General features: G+C 45.6%; 1 protein-coding gene across 1 annotated transcript in view; it reads right to left on the reverse strand.

Annotated features, from left to right (window-relative positions):
- Positions 1 to 19071, reverse strand: part of ABCD2 (ATP binding cassette subfamily D member 2) — a 165660-nt gene extending 146589 nt beyond the window's left edge. Inside the window, exon 1 of the mRNA XM_085654102.1 lies at positions 18018 to 19071. Coding sequence (XP_085510228.1) covers positions 18018 to 18929 — 912 coding nt within the window. The 5' untranslated portion in view covers positions 18930 to 19071. The remainder of the gene's footprint in view (positions 1 to 18017) is intronic.
- Positions 19072 to 20480: the final 1409 nt, after the last annotated feature.

Raw genomic sequence — 20480 nt, forward strand, 5'->3', positions numbered from 1 at the left:
CTACCATCCCCTTGTTGTTTTTGCCCTAGAGATCCTAAGTGCATTGGGTATACCCAGACATGGGTCCATGCTCACTGTGCCATAGGACCCAAGTTATACCACACTGATGAGACTTAAGTAGGTGGAAAAAAGGACTAGAGTTGCTTGTGTTCCCATCTGGAGGGGAAAAGGCCTGGCCATTCAAGCAAGGACTGTCCCTATTGGAGCAGGACCAAGACTGATTTGCATAAGTCAGATGTCTGTCTAGAGCGGCACTGTGGGTGCAAAAGTATTTACAATGACAGAGTAACGCATTGGATGAGAATAACATCTTCCATTAAGAAAATAGTGCAAAAAGACACATGGACAATCTGAGGTGTTACTGTTAACAAATTGTGAACATTGCTGTTATACAGCCTTTTGGAACGCTGAAAGTCTGTCCATGAGCTAAAACTTCACAAGTGGGGTTTACTGTTACTATTATTGAACCGATTGTGAGTCCAGCGCCAAATCTAAAATCAAGCACTAGTAGTACATTTTGCACTCAATTTTAAATTCTGAGTTGAGTGATAGTTGCACAAAGCCTTAGGCCCTTATCCATCGGACTGCTGAACCCGGGGGTCGGTCCACCTGCGGAATTAGGACTCTGGTGGTTGGACTGCCATGGGACTGCTGTTGCAGTCAGGGATCCACAATCCCTGGCAGTGGTGCAGCAGTCTGAGATCCCTCAGACTGGCGGTGACACTGCGGCACCACCAAGCATATTAGGAGCTCCCTCACTGCCACACTTTTCATGGGGGTGCGACCGCCATGAAAATGTGGCGGCGAGGAAACAAAGGGGACTCTACAAGGCTCCCTGTTGCCTTGACAGTCCATGCCCTGCAGGAACTACCTATGACGCTCTCATTGTGGTGCCTTTTTCAAAGGTGCTACAACAAACAAATGATGGACGGAATGCTGACAATGCAGACATTCTCCCCCAGTCAAGAGATCTGGGTTAAATCCATCGTTCTTTTGCCCACTACGCCACCCCAGTTCAGACATGGCCATATGCAAATCAGTCTTGACCCTGTGCCTCATGGGAACAGTCCTGCCCGAACTGCCAAGCCATGTCTTCCCTGGACCGGAATCAAGCATCCTAGGACCGGTTTCTGGCTATCAGCCGTCATCAGCCAGGATAGCTTGACTCCAGTGGCGTAGTGAGCACGGGACCCACGTCTGGGCATACCCATCCCACTTAGGGCGAAAAGCGTTACAACAAACAAATGATGGACGGAATGCTGACAATGCAGACATTCTCCCCCAGTCAAGAGATCTGGGTTAAATCCATCGTTCTTTTGCCCACTACGCCACCCCAGTTCAGACATATGCAATTCGGGCTGGACTGTTCCCATGAGGCACAGGGTCAAGACTGATTTGCATATGGCTGGGTTCAAACTGGAATGGCAAAAAAACTATGGATTTAGGCCCAGATCTCTGTACTGGGGTGAATGTATGACATTGTTCTGCATTCTGTCCATCAATTGTTGTTTTTGCATTTGTCACCCCGAGTGGAACGGGAATGCTCAGACGTGAGTCCCGTGCTCTCCATGCCACTGGAATCAAGCTATCCTGGCTGAAGAGGGGTGAAACCCCGAAACCGGTCCTAGGATGCTTGTTTCCAGTCCAGGGAGGACCTGGCTTGGCAGTTCGGGCTGGACTGTTCCCATGAGGCACAGGGTCAAGACTGATTTGCATATGGCTGGGTTCAAACTGGAATGGCATGGTGAGCAAAAAAACGATGGATTTAGGCCCAGATCTCTGTACTGGGGTGAATGTATGACATTGTTCTGCATTCTGTCCATCAATTGTTGTTTTTGCATTTTTCAAAGGTGCAGCAGTGGGACCGCCAGAGAACCACCGGCCAGAGTAAAAATAAGTTGTACTCTGGCGGGTGGTCTTTAATGTCTTTGGCTGTGTTGAAGCGAGATGGCAGAGTGGCAGCCCTGCTCCGAGACCACCAAAGTCATAATAAGGCCCTTAGTGTTTTCCCTGTGCAAATCTCTTCACATATTACCTGGAAGAACTTGCACAGGGAAAACAGGACAGAAAAGATGAAATATTGATTTTTAACATGAATTTTACCATGTGGCAACCCCACAACTGCACGTTATTCCCATTTCAACCTCAAAAACTCAAAACCAGGTGCATAAACCACCTAGAGCACCCCCATAATTATGAGACAATGAAAGCACACTTGAGTGGAATACCTGCGACTATAAATGTCAACATTCAGGGGAGAATAGGTAATCGAAAGATTACACAGCAGATTACTATACTTTAAAAAACATAATTTGACTATACTTTGAAAAACATAATTTTACAAAGTGTTATACAATTGACTGCTATGCACAGGTTAAAACTAGAAGTATTTTATGTGAGTGTAATATATGAATGAGTGAGGACTGTCCCTTTTCTTCTGTTGCCAGTCATTACTTTTCGAGAGCCAGTGCTTCCCCTTCAATAGACGACTGGAATCAGTGCAGCAATGTGACAGGTTCTTCTCCAAGTGGCTACGCTCATCATATTATGTGTTTGTGTTGACACCTCTGTGAATATATAAGTAACTTGTGTTCGCAAGTTTATTACCTTCTTTGTATGGCTTTAACCGATAAATTTAGCAGCACAGTCATTTTTCAGTGACTAATGATTTCAATTAAATAGCACTGTCCCTTCTTTCAACAGATGCAATACATTTACTTGAAAAATACAGTTAGTCCTTATTCTGGCTTGCAATACTTTGAAAAGGGCAAGGCCATATTCTTTGTGGCCCAAACAATGCCACTGGGTCATGAGTGATGTAGTTTGTGAGGTTGGTGGGGCACAAGTTATAGTTAGCTATGTAAACTAGAACTGGTGAATTAAACAGGTTTAAAAAAATATTATAATAATGTTAGTTTTACCTTATCTCATTGCCTAACTATAATGTCACTTTAACCTTTATTTTTTCAGTGAATGTCTAGGGTTCTATAACATAAGCTAATATCTTATTAGCATAGCTAATTATAACGTCACTTTACCCTGTGGTATTTTCAGTGAATATATAAGGCAACAGGGACATAGCTTTTTTCCCCTAGAGTTTAAATATATAATAGATCCACTAAAAATTTATTTATATATAGGTTCCTAAAGAGTTTTTTTGTGAGAGGCTTTTAGCCACAATCCTAATTGGAGCGTAGGTCTTCTACTGTTATTTTTATTGGGGTGGAGGTTGGAATCTTTATAAAAGACTTAAAAGATTGTCATTTTTTCAAAATGCCGCACAAAAATTAGGAAGATAATACTCACAATATTTCATACCTCTAGGTGTTGGTACACTTTCCTAAACTAGCAGCAGCATTTACGTGTGCATTAGACGTTCAGCAGCATATACACCCATAGCTTTCATACACTGAAAAGTGTAGAGAATGGCATTATGAAATGTTTTTGATTCACCACCAAGTTAAGTTTGAGTGGCCATCCCACTGGTATAACTTAAGTTGAAAGCTCTCACTGGGTGAGGAGACTGTGCACTCGTCTTAGGTGAATTCACATTTGTTTCACACTTTGTTTCTATGGTGAACATTATGCAGGCAAAGGTGGGAGTAAAACTTTCTCCAAAACATGAAGGTGCATTCATATTAAATCAACCCCAGAGGTTGGGCTGACTATTCGAGACAGATTTGTTTGGACAAGTGGATGCTTTCATGCTAAAAGGACTGAGAGATGCTTAACCATGAAGGTCTAAAAGCAGCTCTGGGAGAGCTGCACTCACATGTGTACTGGGCGCATTTACGGTTTGTCGGCGTACTAATATTTTCACAAGAAGCAGAGTTTTGCTATCCCTGTAATATTGGATGAAATTAAATCATACGCAGAAGTATCAGTGTACTCTCTTGACAAGACAGAAGTTTTACTCTAAACAATTTATGTGTACCCTCAATATTAAACAATAAAAAAACGATGCTGGCAACCATCCCAAATGAAATACCATGGGATACAATTGAAGAACAATCTGGAACCTCAAGAAAACACGCTAAAGATGGTTTCCTCCAAAAGGTTAAAGAGTTCGTTTTTACATGACCTGGTGGGGACAAGTGGAATGTATCAAGATGATGTTCACTCCGCAAATTAATTTTCCTACCGCCATGCTACCTCTTCAACTGTCAACCAACGTCTTCAAATATATAGAGTCTTTGATATCTGATTTCCTGTGAAAAGTAATAAGAGGCAGAATCTCCCTCAACAAATTAAAAATCAGCAAGCTGGAAGGCGGTCTAAATATCCATAACTTTTGCGAATACCAATTGGATTTTCTAATTAGACAAGCTATATGGTGGTCTCGCCCCTATGCTGACGATAAACCCTTTTAGCTCCACAGTGAAGAACATCTCACAAAACCATTCTCTCTGATCTCAATACTACCAATGAAATCCCTGAATTTACATAATTCCCAGCTCATTATCATGGACACCATCTTGGTCTTTAAAGTCGTCGACAAAAAAACTCTTCAACAATCAGAATATGCCTCCCTCTTGAGCAACACAAAATTCAAAATAGAAGGCAAGAGCCCAATTGGGAGAATTGGGCAGATAAGAACATTCTATATTTCAAAGACAGGTTCATCAGGTAACTCAAAAATGTTTGATGAACTACATGCCACCCATAACTGAAACAACATTGGTTTTTACAACTTCTTAAAGCTTAGAGTAGCTATAAATAAATGCAATAGACCACACAAATAAGACATCATCAAAGTCCACACAAAGCTATCCAACTCCAGCAATGCAAATAATAGGTTAACACCAGAGATCCAAAATAAATGGATATGTCCTCCTATAATAACCTGCACCACAGTTGTAACGGACGACTCCTGGAGAAACATTTGTAAATTCTCCCTAAGGAACAAAATATCTCCCATTCTCTCCCAATGCAAATTCTGGACACTACATAAGGCCTAATGGGCACCTGAAAAACTCTTTAAGATGGGCTTCCTAAAGTCCGATAAGTGCTGGAACTGTCACGCTGTGCCAGGCTCTCTCAATCACACTCTATTTCACTATACGAAGTTGAAAACATTCCTGGAAAGAATTCCAAAACATAATAAAAGAAATCTTCGATATGGAGATACCTTAACTTCCACACAGTAACCGTAGGTTCATTGTCCCATGTACCTGTCCAGAAACTGAATTCGCAAGACCTGAGTCTTTTAGACCTTCTATTAATGATAGGATTCAAAATTATCCTCTAAGACTGGAAATAATTTCGAAATCTATCCCACCATGCATGGTGGGCATGAGTCTGCTTTGCAAGAAATGCTGACATGTCATTGTTCAACAACTTCTTTAATTCAAAGGCCTCACACTCTAATAAACTGGACTTATATGTTCAAAAAGTAAAGCCACTATAATAATCAACCTCACCAATGCACCCACATAGACCACACCTAAGTCTCAGACCACCTAAGTCACCACCTTGACACCTCCTTAAAATTCACTTTTGTAACTGAGATCCCTGTAAGTGATACAACACAGCCCATGCATCTCACCAAGCTGATTATTACCATCTTCCTTTCACATGCCGCTCAATACAACCCATACCACCTCTCCCATGCCCCGCTCATCCTTCCCCTATAACTCTTTCTTCCCTGTTCTATTATGTACTGTTTGCAATCAATAATACTTTGTTCACCATCATACATACCTATGTTATAATCCAGGGTTTAATTAAAATATCTAGGTTCTCTCGCATAAGATGCTAGCATTGTTTATACTACGAATGCTTATATACCCTTGGAAATCCAATAAAAGGATTTGAAAAGAAAAAATAGATTGGTGGAAAATTCTACGAACTTTGTAACTTTTTTGATCATGCTAGCCAATATGCTGATAAAACTATGCAATAAAGTTTATCATGAAATCACATTTTTAGAAACCTTTTCTTGGGGTAGAACACCTGAAACCATTTCAGAGAGGATTAGACTTGCTGGCAACACCTGCTTTCTGCATACTGTATGAGGTTCTAATAAAATAATTTCTAGGAATCCATTACGATCTCAGTACAGCTTTGCCGGTCACATACATTTCAGAGACGCACACATTACACTTAAGTTTTATCATTATATAATGTCCAAGTGCCAGACTCACTTTCATTTTTACAGGTGATTGTCAAAAAGCACCTTAATTGATGATTTTATTGCACTTAATGAAAGAAAAACATTATCGGCTCTTCGTGTTCATCTTTGAAGGAAGAGCACGTCTAGCACTGCATCTTTCATTTTCTCCAGTTTTAGCCTTGTTGTGATATGATGCTAAGAGCACAGCCTGTTAGCCTTGTCTGCTGTCATAGATATTCGGGTGTGGGCAAAGATAATAGGGTGGGGGCAAATAGATGGTCCTGCCAACCCCCCACTGGGCTAAACCCTTGGATGTAATACTTTTGTTGTTGTTTGTGATGGCAATTCTTTTTTATATGGAACAGACATACCATTTCAAGGGATACCAGTTTCTTTGTGAAGGTATAGTGCACTTATCACAGATAAGTGCTAAAAATTGAAGTGGGGAGATATTGGTGGAAAGGAGCATACAATGATGTGAAAAAGAAAGTACAAGCCTTCTTCAGTTTTGTATAGATTTACATATTAATACATAACTGGTGTTCATGGAATTCTCACCAAATCGTAACGGATAAATCTACCTTCATGTGATAAATAACACACACAATTGTCACTTTCTCATCAATTAATACATGGATTTATCAGCCAACCGTCAAACGCCTTGTGTGAAAAAGTTGATTCTTACTTCTTTCAAATCAGTCTAGACCTAATTAAAATGAGGTTCTGCTAAATAAGTGCAGATGATTACACCATAAACAAGAACTGCTACAACCTCTATATGAATTCTGAAACTTTGTAAGTTTGGTCTGGGAAATTCAGGCTTGTGGTAACATATTATGCCTAGATAAAAAAAATTCTTCTCGTCTATCCTTCCACAGGTGGAATGATTATTTATAAATGGAGAAGGTACAAGACGGTTGCCAATCTACCTAGAAGTTTGTATCCAGCAAATTCACTCCAAGATCAAACCACATTCCACTTCAGGAAATCACAAACAATCCTTATGATGCATTCATGGATCTAAAGGCCTCTGGCAATTAGGAAAACTTTAGACTTCATGGTTCTACCATTAAGAAAAACTGTACAAGTGCAGTTTCCGGGGAAGTGCAGCCAGGAAAGCAAACTCTTAAAAAATAACTTTGCTGATCGGCATAGGTTTCCAAAGCCGCCCTGAATGAACCACAGGACTTCTAGAACAATATCCACTGGACAGATAGGACCAAAGTTAAATTGTTTGGCAGCAATGCACAACAAGATATTTGACAAAAACCAAAAAACACACATCCCTACAAGAACCTCATATCAAGTGCCAGTCATTGTGGAGGACTGGTGATGATTTGAGCCTGCAGACACTCGACCTTGACACCTCACATTCATTGAATCCACCATGAATTCTTCTCTACACCAGCACATTCTATAGGAGAATGTGAGACCATCTGTCCACACCTGCCAGTTACATGAAAGTGGGTCATGCAGCAGAACAGAGATCCAAAACACATTACTAAATAGCTGAAAAATAAAAGAAGCAATATTTTGAAATGGCCAATTCAAGTCCATACTTAAATCCTATTTAGATGCCATGGTGGAAATCAGTAGAGCTGAGCGTAAGCAAATGCCCTTAATTACCAAGGAGGAGCTGTCCAGAACTAATCTGAGCCAATGAGAGGATGATAAACTTTTCAAGGATTCAAATAAGGTTATTTCTGCTAAAAGGAGTACCACGGGAGACTGAATCAATGTAGTGCACTTTTTCACACAACGCTACTGAACGTTAGTTGATTTTTTTATTTAATAAATATTGACAAAATGAAATTTGTGTGTTTTTTCTTGCATTAGATTAGATGTAATTAAGTAGTTCAGGTATATTTTAATATGTAAACCTATAGAGTCTTAAGATATTATGCTTTCTTTTTCACATCAGTGAAAAAGAATAGGCAACAGAAAGAGTCGTGGCTTATAAAGCCAATTCTTAGCGCTAAAAGGGCAGACATTCCCAAAATGAATAAAGAACCATAGGCTCATTTGATTGTCCACAATATTGCAGGGTTGCCTGGCCACTTCACCCTTACAGGCATTTGAGAAGCGGGTGCTCATTAAATCAGTTTCTTAGGATGGAAATCGATGGGTCTACTCTAACCTCTAGTAGGATATTATTCTATATTTTGGGCACAAATCCAAACAAGCATTGAAAATGCACTAGGTCTCGCCTTTGATTAAGTTAAAGCCATTTGCTTTGCTAATGCAAATGGCTTTAACTTAATGAAGTTCTAGTCCCTATTGCCGTCTTCTCGCACCCAATGCATCCTTAAATGTCCCATGTACAGCCAGCGTTGATACTCCTATTACCACTGCCCTCCAGTGACACTTTACCTCTTACGGGTGGTGGACGTGGTGGTGGTGCTGGTGGTGGTGGACGTGGTGGTGGTGGTGGACATGGTGGTGGACATGGTGGTGGTGGACATGGTGGTGGTGGACGTGGTGGACGGGCGGTGGACGTGGTGGATGTGGTGGTGGACGTGGTGGTGGACGTGGTGGTGGTGGATGTGATGGTGGTGGACGCAGTGGACATGGTGGTGGACGTGGTGGTGGTGGAGGAGGTGGTGGACGTGGTGGTGGAGGTGCACGTGGTGGACTACTATTGGGTAGGAGGGTGCTGGCAGAATGCGGAAGGAGAGGAGGATCTCGAAGGAGGCACATGGGAGAGCAGAAAGAGGCCGAATATTAGAAACAAAAAACGGCGAGTAGATAGAACACAAAACAGATTTAACGGGGTGGTCCCTTCTTATAGCTTATGTGAATGTTCCTTAGCACCCCGTTTTTAGCAAACAGGGGGACCATGGGAGATTAATTGATTAATCATGCATGATGATTGCGTGTGATTAATTGATTAATCACGCATGATAATCGCGCGCGGAAGCTGGTGTTGTTCGAGTCACGGCATTGGCTTACCCATGTGTGATTCTGGGCAAATTAGTTAATCTCCTGTGCCTTCTTAAAGGCAATGTGTTCCTGTGTGAATGTGCTATTGTGTAATGTAACTGGGTGTCTTGTAAAGGTCTCTACTACTCTGGAGTTCAGTTTGCGCTGTATGAATTTGCTAAACAAACAGTCAGCAGACCTTGTAGAGAAAGAGCCTATTATATCCGTTCATGTAGAGCACGCACAGCAATGAGGGCTCTGTACAGCCCAGTACGGCACACTACACAACAAACAAATATCCGTTCATGTAGCGCACGCACAGCAATAAGGGCTCTGTACAGCCCAGTAATGCATTTAAAATTTAAAGCACAATGCTGTTAATAAATATTAAAAAAGCACGTCGTGCCTGCAGTGAGAGTGGATCTCAAAGAAAAGAAAAAAGTGCTGAGCGGCTAATTAAGAGACACTGTCTCTCGCCGCAAGTGAAAGATCCAGTCTCGGTGGGTGAGGCCAAAAGTGGACAGGATGGTAATCAGGAGGGACTAAAAAGCCTCCTGGACAAAAGCAACACCCGGTTTTGCATAATTGGTGACACGAAATGACACGCACCAATGCAAAACACGGGCGGAGCAGAAAGCGAGCTTCTGGAATCGCATTGATTCCAAGAAGCCCTCACATGGCAAGAGCAACGCATGCACGCTGCTAACGCCAGGCAAGACCTAAAAAGGAGTTGGCTGTGAAATCTTTTTTGCACATAAGGCAAGGTTTACAGGTGGGCCGGTAATCACAGATGGGATGAAAAATCCCATATCTGCCCAAAACGGGTTTACAAGAGGTCCGGTGCAAATTGCTCTTGATGCAGGAGTTTGTACATGTGACTTGTGGCAGTTAAAGCCAGCTACAATTGCAGGTGCAAACTGCATTCAATTCCGGCGTTTGCACCAGAGGGCCGGACGAAATCACATGTCAACAAACACTGTGTAATTCCCCTTTCCAGGGGTGCAAACTGCCCTTCCACTAAAGATCTCATCACACGGTTGAGGTAATTAGTATAGTCGCAGTTTGTACCAGCAATTCACAATAGCCAAGTACTCAGGCCCTTGGCTGGTTCCCTCTAAACCGGGCATCATTTGAAAATGCGTGAAACGCAATGAGATGCTCAAAAGGATGACTTTAAGGCACACATCGAAGCGCAGCAGGGTGTAAGGACCTTAAAACATAAGAATGATGCTATCTCCGTTTAGAGGTCAGCCTGGAGAGATCTTCTGTTTCAGTTGAGTTCCCCTGGGTAGACAGAAAGTGCCAACTTATCACTTTTGAATTGCAGTTGGCGCTAAGGCAGGAAACGGTTGGGAAACTGCAAATTGAATGAGATTTGACCTTTCTGCAAAGGGGAAACTACAAGGTGACAAAACACAAAATAGGAATCCACATACCCCAGACGAGTACTGAGCGGGCATTTCAGTGGAAACGTCCTCTGGAAAAGGCAACTTTTACATTAAGCAAATAAAAGAACTTCCCCACACATAAAATATAGCAGAATATACCATATCAAAAACCTAAGGGGCCGATTCACAGAACTAATCTGAGATAGAATCCTAAACGTACTACTTTTGGTATTCACAGAAGGCATTTAGTAGTAGTAGTAAAGTTAGAGCTCCTAACTTTACTACTACTAAACTGAGACAAAATCCTAACTTTACGACTTTTGGTATACACAAAAGGCGTTTAGTAGTAGTAAAGTTAGGAGTCTAACTTTACTACTACTAAATGCATACTGCGAAATCCAAAATTAGTACATTTTGGATTTTATCTCAGATTAGTTCAGTGAATCAGCCCCAAAAAATGTTGCTGCGACTCATGAACAGTAAATCTGTGCAAAAAAGCAGCAGAGAGCTAAAAAGTGATTTGCCTTGCATCACAAGTAACACGTAAAGACATTATCTCCAAAAAAGAAGCATCTTAGTTACAAACAGGACTTCATAACACTGGGAGAGGCTGTAAAGAAAATGTGATTACGTGAAGACAATTTAACCTGCAAATGGCCTATAAGCATCATCAGGATCAGTCTCTAACGCAGGTAATGTTACTGCTAATAATGCCACAGCCGTGTGAATTACAATACTTACTCCACTCCTTATTTAAACCTGATAGGGAAGACATACAACTGCCTTACCATAATCACTTATAAACCATATTTGGACTCATCTAGAGGTTAGCTCCATGATAAAAAATTGGTGTATGCTTGTTTGAGCTTGATTTTAGCACCGGAATGATCTAGAACAGATTTCTAATAGTGCTCACCCTGACTTTGGGCCTGGGTTTAGCTTCAACTATATGTTGGTTTTAAAACTGGGCCCAAAACAGGCCTATAGCTTTAATAATAGGCTTAAAACAGAGAACAAATAGAGTCTGCACACAGTAAGTCGCATTTTTAGCCTATGTTTTAAATAGGCAGGTACTCACAGATACTTAGCACCTACACTTCTTTCATTTGAAAGGGAGGGTGTCTGCATTTCTCAGCTGGGGTTCAAACTTTTATTGGGAGAGTACGGCACATCTCAATAGAAAGCATGGAAAGCTAGGACAGTAAGTACCTACACTTCTAAAGTTTTATTTCAACGACTGTAGCTTCAGCCGAAAAGTGTTAACCAGGTGAAAAACATTGGCGATTCTTCACGGGTGCAAATAGCATATGATCTGGGGCTTTTTTTCCACCTGGCTACTACGCAGTCCAAATCGCTATCAAATCATTGTATGAGTTCAGCTTTTTTCATAACAGTGGATCTGCCAAAGATCAACGCTTTATCTCCAGCCATGGTAACACCGATTTCTTAGACAGATATAAAGTACTGTCTCTTAAGAGATATCTTACAGTATATTTAAAAAAAATAAAAGTTAGGGATGAAAATATATTCTTCAAAAGCAGGATGTTCTTGATTCTTGTGTTAGCACTGAGGAATTTTTGGAAGAAGAGGCTACTGGCCCTTTTTTACCTGGGGCCTGGTTACAATAAGTGGTGGTCTTCTGCTTCGGCACACAGCATCTTCTGGGGTATGTGAACAGGCCTGAGTGTACTGGAAACAGGGCCATGGTGCGGTTGGAAAAGCGGCACTTTAAATTATATGTTACTAGTAAGAGCTGAGGCTCGAAATACCAAATGATCTATTCCTGGTATTCAGCGGCCGTGGAAGGTTTGCTTAGAGTTACATTGATAGCAGGGCTGGGTGATATAGGAGGCTGGCAGAAGGGCCTGTGAAATCTTCTGAGATCAACTGCGGAGTACCCCAAGGATCATCACTCAGTGCCATGCTCTTCAACATCTACATGCCCCACCCTCGACCGTCATCGTCAGACAGCATGGACTCAGCATAGTATCCTACGCGAACGACACCCAGCCCATCCTCTCCCTCACAAAGGAACCAGACACCACCAGACTCAGCTTCCAGGAAGAAATTAAAGACGTTGCATCCTGGATGAGCAGCAGCTGTCTGAAGCTCAACTCCGAGAAGACAGAAGTACTCGTCCTCGGGCCCACCCCCTCAGCATGGGACAACACCTGGTGGCCCAACCGCGTCCCCCCCAACACCACGGACCATCCCTGGAACCTCGACATCATACTCAACTCCTCCCTCACCATGACCCGACAGATCAACACTGTCGCCTCCACCTGCTTCAACACCCTCTGCATCCTTTGCAAGACCTTCAAAATGGATCCCCCCCTGAATCCAGAAAGACCGTCACCCATGCACTCATAATAAGCAGACTGGACTACGCAAACATCCAGAACACTGCGGCCAGACTCGTCCTCAGCATCCCACGACATGAACACATCACTCAACACCTGCGAGACCTCCACTGGCTCCCTGTCGAGAAGAGAGCAACCTTCAAGCTACTCACCCATGCCTACAAATCCATCCACAACACCGGACCCAAATACCTCAACAAAAGAGTCTCCTTCCACATACCCAAGAGAAACCTCCGCAATCCCGACCTCGCAGAAACCCCGCGCATCCGCAGAGTCAGTGTGGGTGGAAGATCCTTCTCCTACATTGCGGCAAACACCTGGAACAAGCTCCTGATCAACATCAGACTCTCCCCCACTCTGCACACCTTCAGGAAGAGCCTCAAGGCCTGGCTCTTTAGCTGACTCAGAGATGCACCTACCCACCCCATTCCCCCCCCCCCCCCCCAGGCGCCTTGAGACCCTTGAGGGTGAGTAGTGCGCTTCACAATTCCCTAATTGATTGATCTTGATACATCAGTGTGCTCTAAGGCAGCTGAGATGCTTAGCAGCAGCCCCTGGCAAATGTGAGTAGCACACAAACTATGTTTTATGTCTAATAAACCAAATTGAATCAATGTCCTTTGAGGATGCTGTGATACTTCGTAGTACCCCCTGGTGCAGGGATCTCCAACTTTTTCTGTAATAAGAGCTACTTATGTTGGAATAGTGACCACATCAAACAAGGTTACATTAGTGGCCACCATATGTAAGATTACTAGCAGTGATCACCACAGTTCATCAGGCTGGGTTGCCAGCAGTAATGTAGAAAAGGCTTTATCAGTTTGGGGTGCCTCTATATATGTAACACATGCCAGCCCCAATTGCAATGCCACCGGCACGAAAGTAATATTATTAGTAATAAGCCTCTTCATATGATCTATCACTCAATAATTCAGCTTTATATATAAATATTTAAATTTCAACCCTTCTTCTTCGAACATCAGCTGATGAGTTCTGCAAATACACACCTTTTTACCTTGAATACACAATTTTGGCATACATATATTAATTCAACTAAGCCAACGGTTCTGATTTAGTCAGCTGGTGCTGCACGCAGGAGACATACTTATAGGCAGCTGGGGAGGTACCAGTGGCACACAAACTACTTTTTGGAGAAGCCTGCACTGGCGTGTTTGAGTGGCACACATACTGCTCTTTGTTTAATAAATATGAATGAAGCGAAGTTACACTCCTTTTCCAGGCACACAGCGTATTACGTACGTCTCACACGTATATGTTTTCCATTTTTCAAATTTCAAAAATGATTATTCCAACTACTCCAATATGTTTCATTCAGTTATTTATTTTGGTGCTCATGCAACAGATATGCCCATCCGGGCATTTTTCTGGGCACGCTAGAATAATAAGACACATGGCATAGGTGTGTGTTAAGGCTTGTGAAATACTTAGCAGCACCCCCTGGTGAGTGTGAGTGGAACGCACACTGGTTTTTATGTCTAATAGATCACATGGCATCTGTGTGCTTTAAGGCAGCTGGGATACATAGCAGCAGCCTCTGGTGTGTTTGAGTGGCAAACACACTGATTTATGTTTAATGAGACACATGCCATCTGTGTGCATTAAGGCTGCTGAGATACTTAGCAGCATCCCATAGCACATTTGAGTGACACGCACTGTTGGCACAGAAAGTCTTTTGCGTGGTAATGGACGTATACCTGTGCCCTGAGTGTACAGCTACGGTGATATTTAGATCCTTTATAACAAAGTATTGGTCATCAGTGAACATGAATCATGTGTGCACATACAGACTGAGGCTTGTCTCACCGGTTGCAGTCATGCTAAGGGCCGGAAGTAAAGCATTACCCTTGAGTGTTGAAAAGCTAGTGCCTTCGTCATGAACTAACCAGCAGACGCTGGGTAGTGGCAGCAGACTTTGCTGTAAAATAACAGTAATCTGTAGAGTCAACAGGTTTCCTACCAGTGTCACTGGAGTGGTGCCTCATGCCCCACTCGTATAAAATGCTGCTGCAGTGTCATTAACTCAACCGTAGCCTTCATTGGATTGTATGTACAGACGAGCAGCGTGTGTGATTCTGTGTGCTCATTGGGATGTACATGTACCTGTGAAGGGGTACAGTACAGGAGAGTCCGCTCACATGAATGCATGTGCACGCTGGGATGTTCATCTGCCTGAAGAGTGGTACAGTACATGGTAATCCGCGCATGCGGATTTGCGTGCTGGGCTTTGTGTGTGCTTGTGAAGGGGTCGATAAATGCAATTATCTGGGTTCTATTTTCCATTTTAGAAAACCCAGCTCTTGCTAGAGGAGCATGTGGAGCTAGAGGACACACCCAGACAGATTTGTGGATCGCTGCGTTACTGAGAGCAGGCTGGGATACACACTGGAGGAAGGAGGAGTCAGGCTCTTCCGTAAACTTTCAGAGGAGCTCTTTGATTCTAAAGAGGGGTCAATGGTTAAAGCGGCCTAGACACCTCTCTGGAAGGAGACAGGGCTGATAAGGGAATCATAAAGAGTAGGGCCAGGGGCCTTTTGTAACCCTTCAATGCACAGATCACGGAGGCTGACATCCATATGTGATACTCTAGTCACTTCTATGGGCTGTGTTTGGGGTTATCAGATCTGAAGACACTCCTGCTGTGATAGACTGCTCTATGGATGAAGAGCAAGACCGAGGAATGGGCACTTCAAAGTGGGGAACCCCCAGAGCATGAACATCAACAGATACTAAATCCCAGTAGTCTGGAAAAGGATTATAAAAAGGGGAGCAAGAGACTCCCAAATTGGCAAACTAAAACTGTACATCAGCACAGAGAAGCACTGCAAGACTTCTGCTTGTCTGGACCAGGAGTGGGACTCAAGAGTCTGACAGTCTCCCTAATGGGTGAGGGGAAATTTCTCAGGAGAATCATGACCACTCACCCTGGACCACCAGCTTCCACCTGACCTGAGACCAGAGGACCCAGTGGGGAGAAGGAGAGAGCTTGGAGTGAATGCAGTTCAGTGGGGATTCAGTTGAGTGGATCCCTGAAGGAGAGTGTGAGATTTGGGTCCATGTCAGAGCTGCTTAACCAATCAAGCCATCTGTCTGTGTTAGTTGTTCGTGACCCCTGTGTGCCAGGGGGAGTGGTAAAGGTCAAAGGATGTTGCTCTGTGGCAGTGCTGCAGGAAGAGAGCTGTCGCTCTATCTATGCAATGTTGTGACCTGAAGTTGGACGCTGCCTTTACTTTGGTTCATGATCCCGAATGCCAAGTGGGGCAAGCAGTAAATCTTAAGGGCCATCCCCCTGGTGCAGTGCTGTTGAGTGAGGGCCACTGACCTGTTAAGTGCTGTAACTCGAATAGGGATGCCATGTTAAGTGTGTGGCTCCTGACCACCGTAAACCAGGAGGGGGTTGTGGTGAATTTTGAGGGCTGTGGCCCTGGTACAGTAATGTGGTGAAGAGAAGGTTGTCGCCCTGTGCTGTGTTGTGACCCAAAGCAGGACCCTAACTTGAGTGTTTGGAGCACAATCCTGTATACCAGGTAGGAGCCATGCAGGAAGTTGAGGCCCATAGCCCTTGAACCATGTGCAACTGTGAATTTAGAGCTGCTACACTGTCATTGGAACTCGAACAGCATCCCAGGTCTGCCATCAGAGCCAGACAGTACTTCCCACTACAACAGAGGAGCACTGTGAAGGTCTAGACCCATTACTGGCCAGGACGAGACTACTGCTCATCACCGACATAAGCCGAAGTGGACCAAGACCCAGGAGCGCTCCTGGACCTTCAGTCTCATCTCCAGTCAGAACATGTAAGAGCGCACCTCGAATCGCAGAGTCTCTGTGGGGTGAACCTGCTCTGACTGAAGAGCCAAAGGTGCCAGGGCACTTTTAACTTTGAATAGCCATTTAGGTACTTCTAAGACTAATATTCTCTAGCGGGGCCTAGCCTGAATGATGCTGCAAGTACATTGGAAATTACCCTAATCCGTAGATAGAAGAACAGGACACTGGTGTCCGAGCAGACAGTGTTAGAATACAGACCTTATGAAGAGTGTGTTATTATGTAATGTGTACCATATTTCACTTTGTGTGTATGTGTGTATATAACTGCCTTTAATAAAGCAACTTTTGACTGGACATTCAATTATTGCGATTGTTGAATGTACGTTGAGTTGTGAGCCTGTGTTCACCCTACACCCACCACCTCCCAGAGAGTGCTACCAGGGCCGGACTGGCCGTAGCGGGCACCGGGCAATCCCCGGTGCGCCGCACGGGTGGGGGCCGGTTTTGGGCCCCTGGGGGCCGTTTTTGTTACAGGGCCGTTTTTGCAGCATAATCGGCCCTGTAACAAAATCGGCCGAAAATCGGCCCTGGCAAAAAGGGGGGGGGGGGGGGGGGGAGCGAGCACTTTGCCAGGGCCGGTTTTGATTCCCAGTCCGGCCCTGAGTGCTACCGCTTAGAGTCGAATGCAGAAGGAGTTCTTGGCCCAGTTACTCAGAGCCCATAGTAGGCGGGTCCAAGACATCAAGAGTAAAAGGCCTCAACCACCACTATTGGGCGTAGTAGCGCCTGCTTGTTTCGTGACCCTCTGAATGGGGTACTGACACGCGCACATCGCTTTATATCTGATAATACTCACACCGTTGGTGCGCTTTAAGACTGCTGAGATACTTAGCAGCATCCCCTGGCATGTTTGACTGACAAGCACACTGCATCATGTCTATTAAGACACATGGCACTGATGTGCTTTAATGCTGCTGAGATACTTAGCAGAAACCCCCGGTGAATGTGAGTGACACGCACACTGGGCTTCATGTCTACGGGGATACCCAGCTGCAGCCTCTTGCTGCGTTTGTGTGTGAAAGGTCACTTGAAAGGTGCATTTCTCTTGGGGTAGGGGTGAACTGAAATACAAGGGGTTGAATGTCGCGGGAATGAGGAGGAAAAAAAGGGATACAAGAAGAGAGAAGTTATGGGAGCTTGATAGATCATGAGGCAGATTTGAATGCATAGGAGAGATGGTGGAGAGGGTTACAAAAAAGCATGGGGGTGGAGAGAGCGCAGGAGGAGAGAGCAGAAGATAATTGACAATTTAGGCGAGGGGGCACAGGAGGAGGGGGTGGTGGGTCGCAGAAGGGGATGCTGGGGTGAGGGGTGAGGCTGACACCATCAACAATCAATGCCGCAGTGGCAGCTGCTCCTCGGGCCGGCGTGCGCTCCCCTCCCCCTCACCTTGTGGCCCCGGTAGAAGGCGATCTCTTCCACGTTGGCGATGATGCGCGAGTGCACGTAGCGCAGGTAGCCCTTCCTCTGCGCCTCCTCGGCCACCAGCTTGCCGAAGCGCGGCGAGCAGGCGCGCAGCACCTTGGCCGTAGCGCCCACCACCAGGCCGGCCAGCAGGGTGGGCCCCATGGGGTCGGCTCCCCGCGAGCGCGCCGTCTGGATGAGGGTGTAGGAGGTGAGCAGCACGTCCAGGATGGGCTTGGTGAGGTTGGAGTACAGGTGCGCCACGGACTGCGAGAAGACCATGATGTCCTCCGTCAGCGACTGGTCGGGGTTGGACAGGCGGCCGTCCATGCACGTCACCTTGTAGTAGGTCTGGCGGCTGAAGTAGGTGCGGTAGGCGTGCGCTGCCAGCCGGGTGCGCAGCGCCAGCGCTAGCCGGCCCTCCAGGAAGCGAATGGCGCTGTTCACAAAGGTGGCCGGGATGGCGATCATAAGCCACTTGAGCAGCTGCGCCACGAAGTGCCGCGGCCGCTTCTCCACGATGCTCTTCACGATCTTACCGTCCAGTCGCGCCACGTAGATGGAGAGGAAGGTGCGGGAGACGAGCGCCACGGAGTGCAGGCCGAGGAGCGCCAGCTCGGGGCACAGGGGGCGCGGGAAGACCAGGCGCCGGAGCTCCAGCAGCTGCCGCACGAAGTCAGCGTTCACGGCCGGACAGGCGCTCAGGGCGACCGGTCCTGCTGACAGGGGCTCCGGGGGTCCCTGCTCCTCGTCCTCGGCCGGCTCCTCGGTTGGCGCCGGGGGACGCAGCTGGCGGTACAGCACCGGGTACAGGGTCTTGATCCCGTAGGCGGCGGCCAGCAACAAGGCAGCCCTGCGGGCCGCCCTCGCCCGGCTCCAAGTCCCCGCCGTCCTCATGGTGCCCAGCGGCTGCGGTAATATTAGGGGCCCATGTCCCGGTAGGCCTCGGAGGAACGGGAGCTGCCGGGCACGCAGTCTCCTCGGACAGACCCGGAGTTACTGGCAGGCATCTGTGGAAAGGGATTCCGAGCCGCACTGGCTCCTCGGTCCTGTGTGAGCCGCAACCCTGGCCCCGCCCTCGGCCGCTGATTGGAGGTTCGGGATGCAGGCCTTATCCCTTGCTGGGTACCAATCTCCCCGGACCATCTTTCACACAGAAATAAACACTTTGCAAAGTAAACAAACACACATCCTATTACGGGAAGACATAATTGCAACACAGATGTTACAGAGCATAGTTCTAAAGCAAGCGTTATAGCTGCAGTGGGTGACCTGCGTCCACCTCCCAAGCCCCTCCATTGAGCTCTGGCGACTCCTGCACCAGCGTTGCCTATGGCGACCCGGATACCCACTGCAAGGACATGGACATGGCAAGTTTTGTGCTGTTATTCCATAAAGGGCACATCATCTTAGGGCTTAAAGCTCTTTAATTCGCCCTAATGAAACCTCTAAAGATTATAAAAAACCGTACAAAAACAATGACTTTACGTAAAAAAAACCTAGATCCAATTAAAATTTGGACAAAATCAGAAAACGCACGCTTCGACAGTAATTTTCTGAATTTTTAGCTCCATTTTCTACTCCCCAGTCTCATTTGCCCCGTTAATAACAATGTTCACTCAAGAGAACCTCATCATTAACTCTACATCCATGGTCTTCGTTCCAGTCATGACTTGTGAGGTTAAGCGCATCACCTCGATACAGGATATCTCTAGGAAGGAAAGAATGAAAGTCCTGCCTGCTCCACACGGGGCTCAATAAAAAGATCTGCCATTCCCGGAAGTCTCCTGGTTCTTATTCCTTCCTGGAGTTTCTGCCAGTTTTATCAAGGCCGCCAAGCGTTTCTCTTGATCTGCCACCAGAGAGAGATTGTCTAAATCCCTACAGATTTTCAGTAATAAACCGATCAGCGCTTTCTGATATTGGTATGTCACTGAAAATGCTCTTCGTTTTTCATAACGTTTGTCTCCCCGCTGCTATAGTTAGTGAACCCAGATAGAAAGTCTGTCCCCCTTCTTTCCAATGCCGTCTTCAGTGAAGGATCAACGCGTGTAAATCTTGCACATGCAAGTTAGCAATGCAGAGTACACCACTCCCTGCACGAGCAATGCAGGGTACACCACTCCCTGCACGAGCAATGCAGGGTACACCACTCCCTGCACGAGCAATGCAGGGTACACCACTCCCTGCACGAGCAATGCAGAGTACACCACTCCCTACACGAGCAATGCAGGGTGCACCACTCCCTGCACGAGCAATGCAGGGTGCACCACTCCCTGCACGAGCAATGCAGGGTGCACCACTCCCTGCACGAGCAATGCAGAGTACACCACTCCCTGCACGAGCAATGCAGGGTGCACCACTCCCTGCACGAGCAATGCAGGGTGCACCACTCCCTGCACGAGCAATGCAGAGTACACCACTCCCTGCACGAGCAATGCAGGGTAC

Source organism: Triturus cristatus, chromosome 4_1 (assembly GCF_964204655.1).
Source record: "Triturus cristatus chromosome 4_1, aTriCri1.1, whole genome shotgun sequence".
In the NCBI taxonomy this organism is placed as follows: Eukaryota; Metazoa; Chordata; class Amphibia; order Caudata; family Salamandridae; genus Triturus; species Triturus cristatus.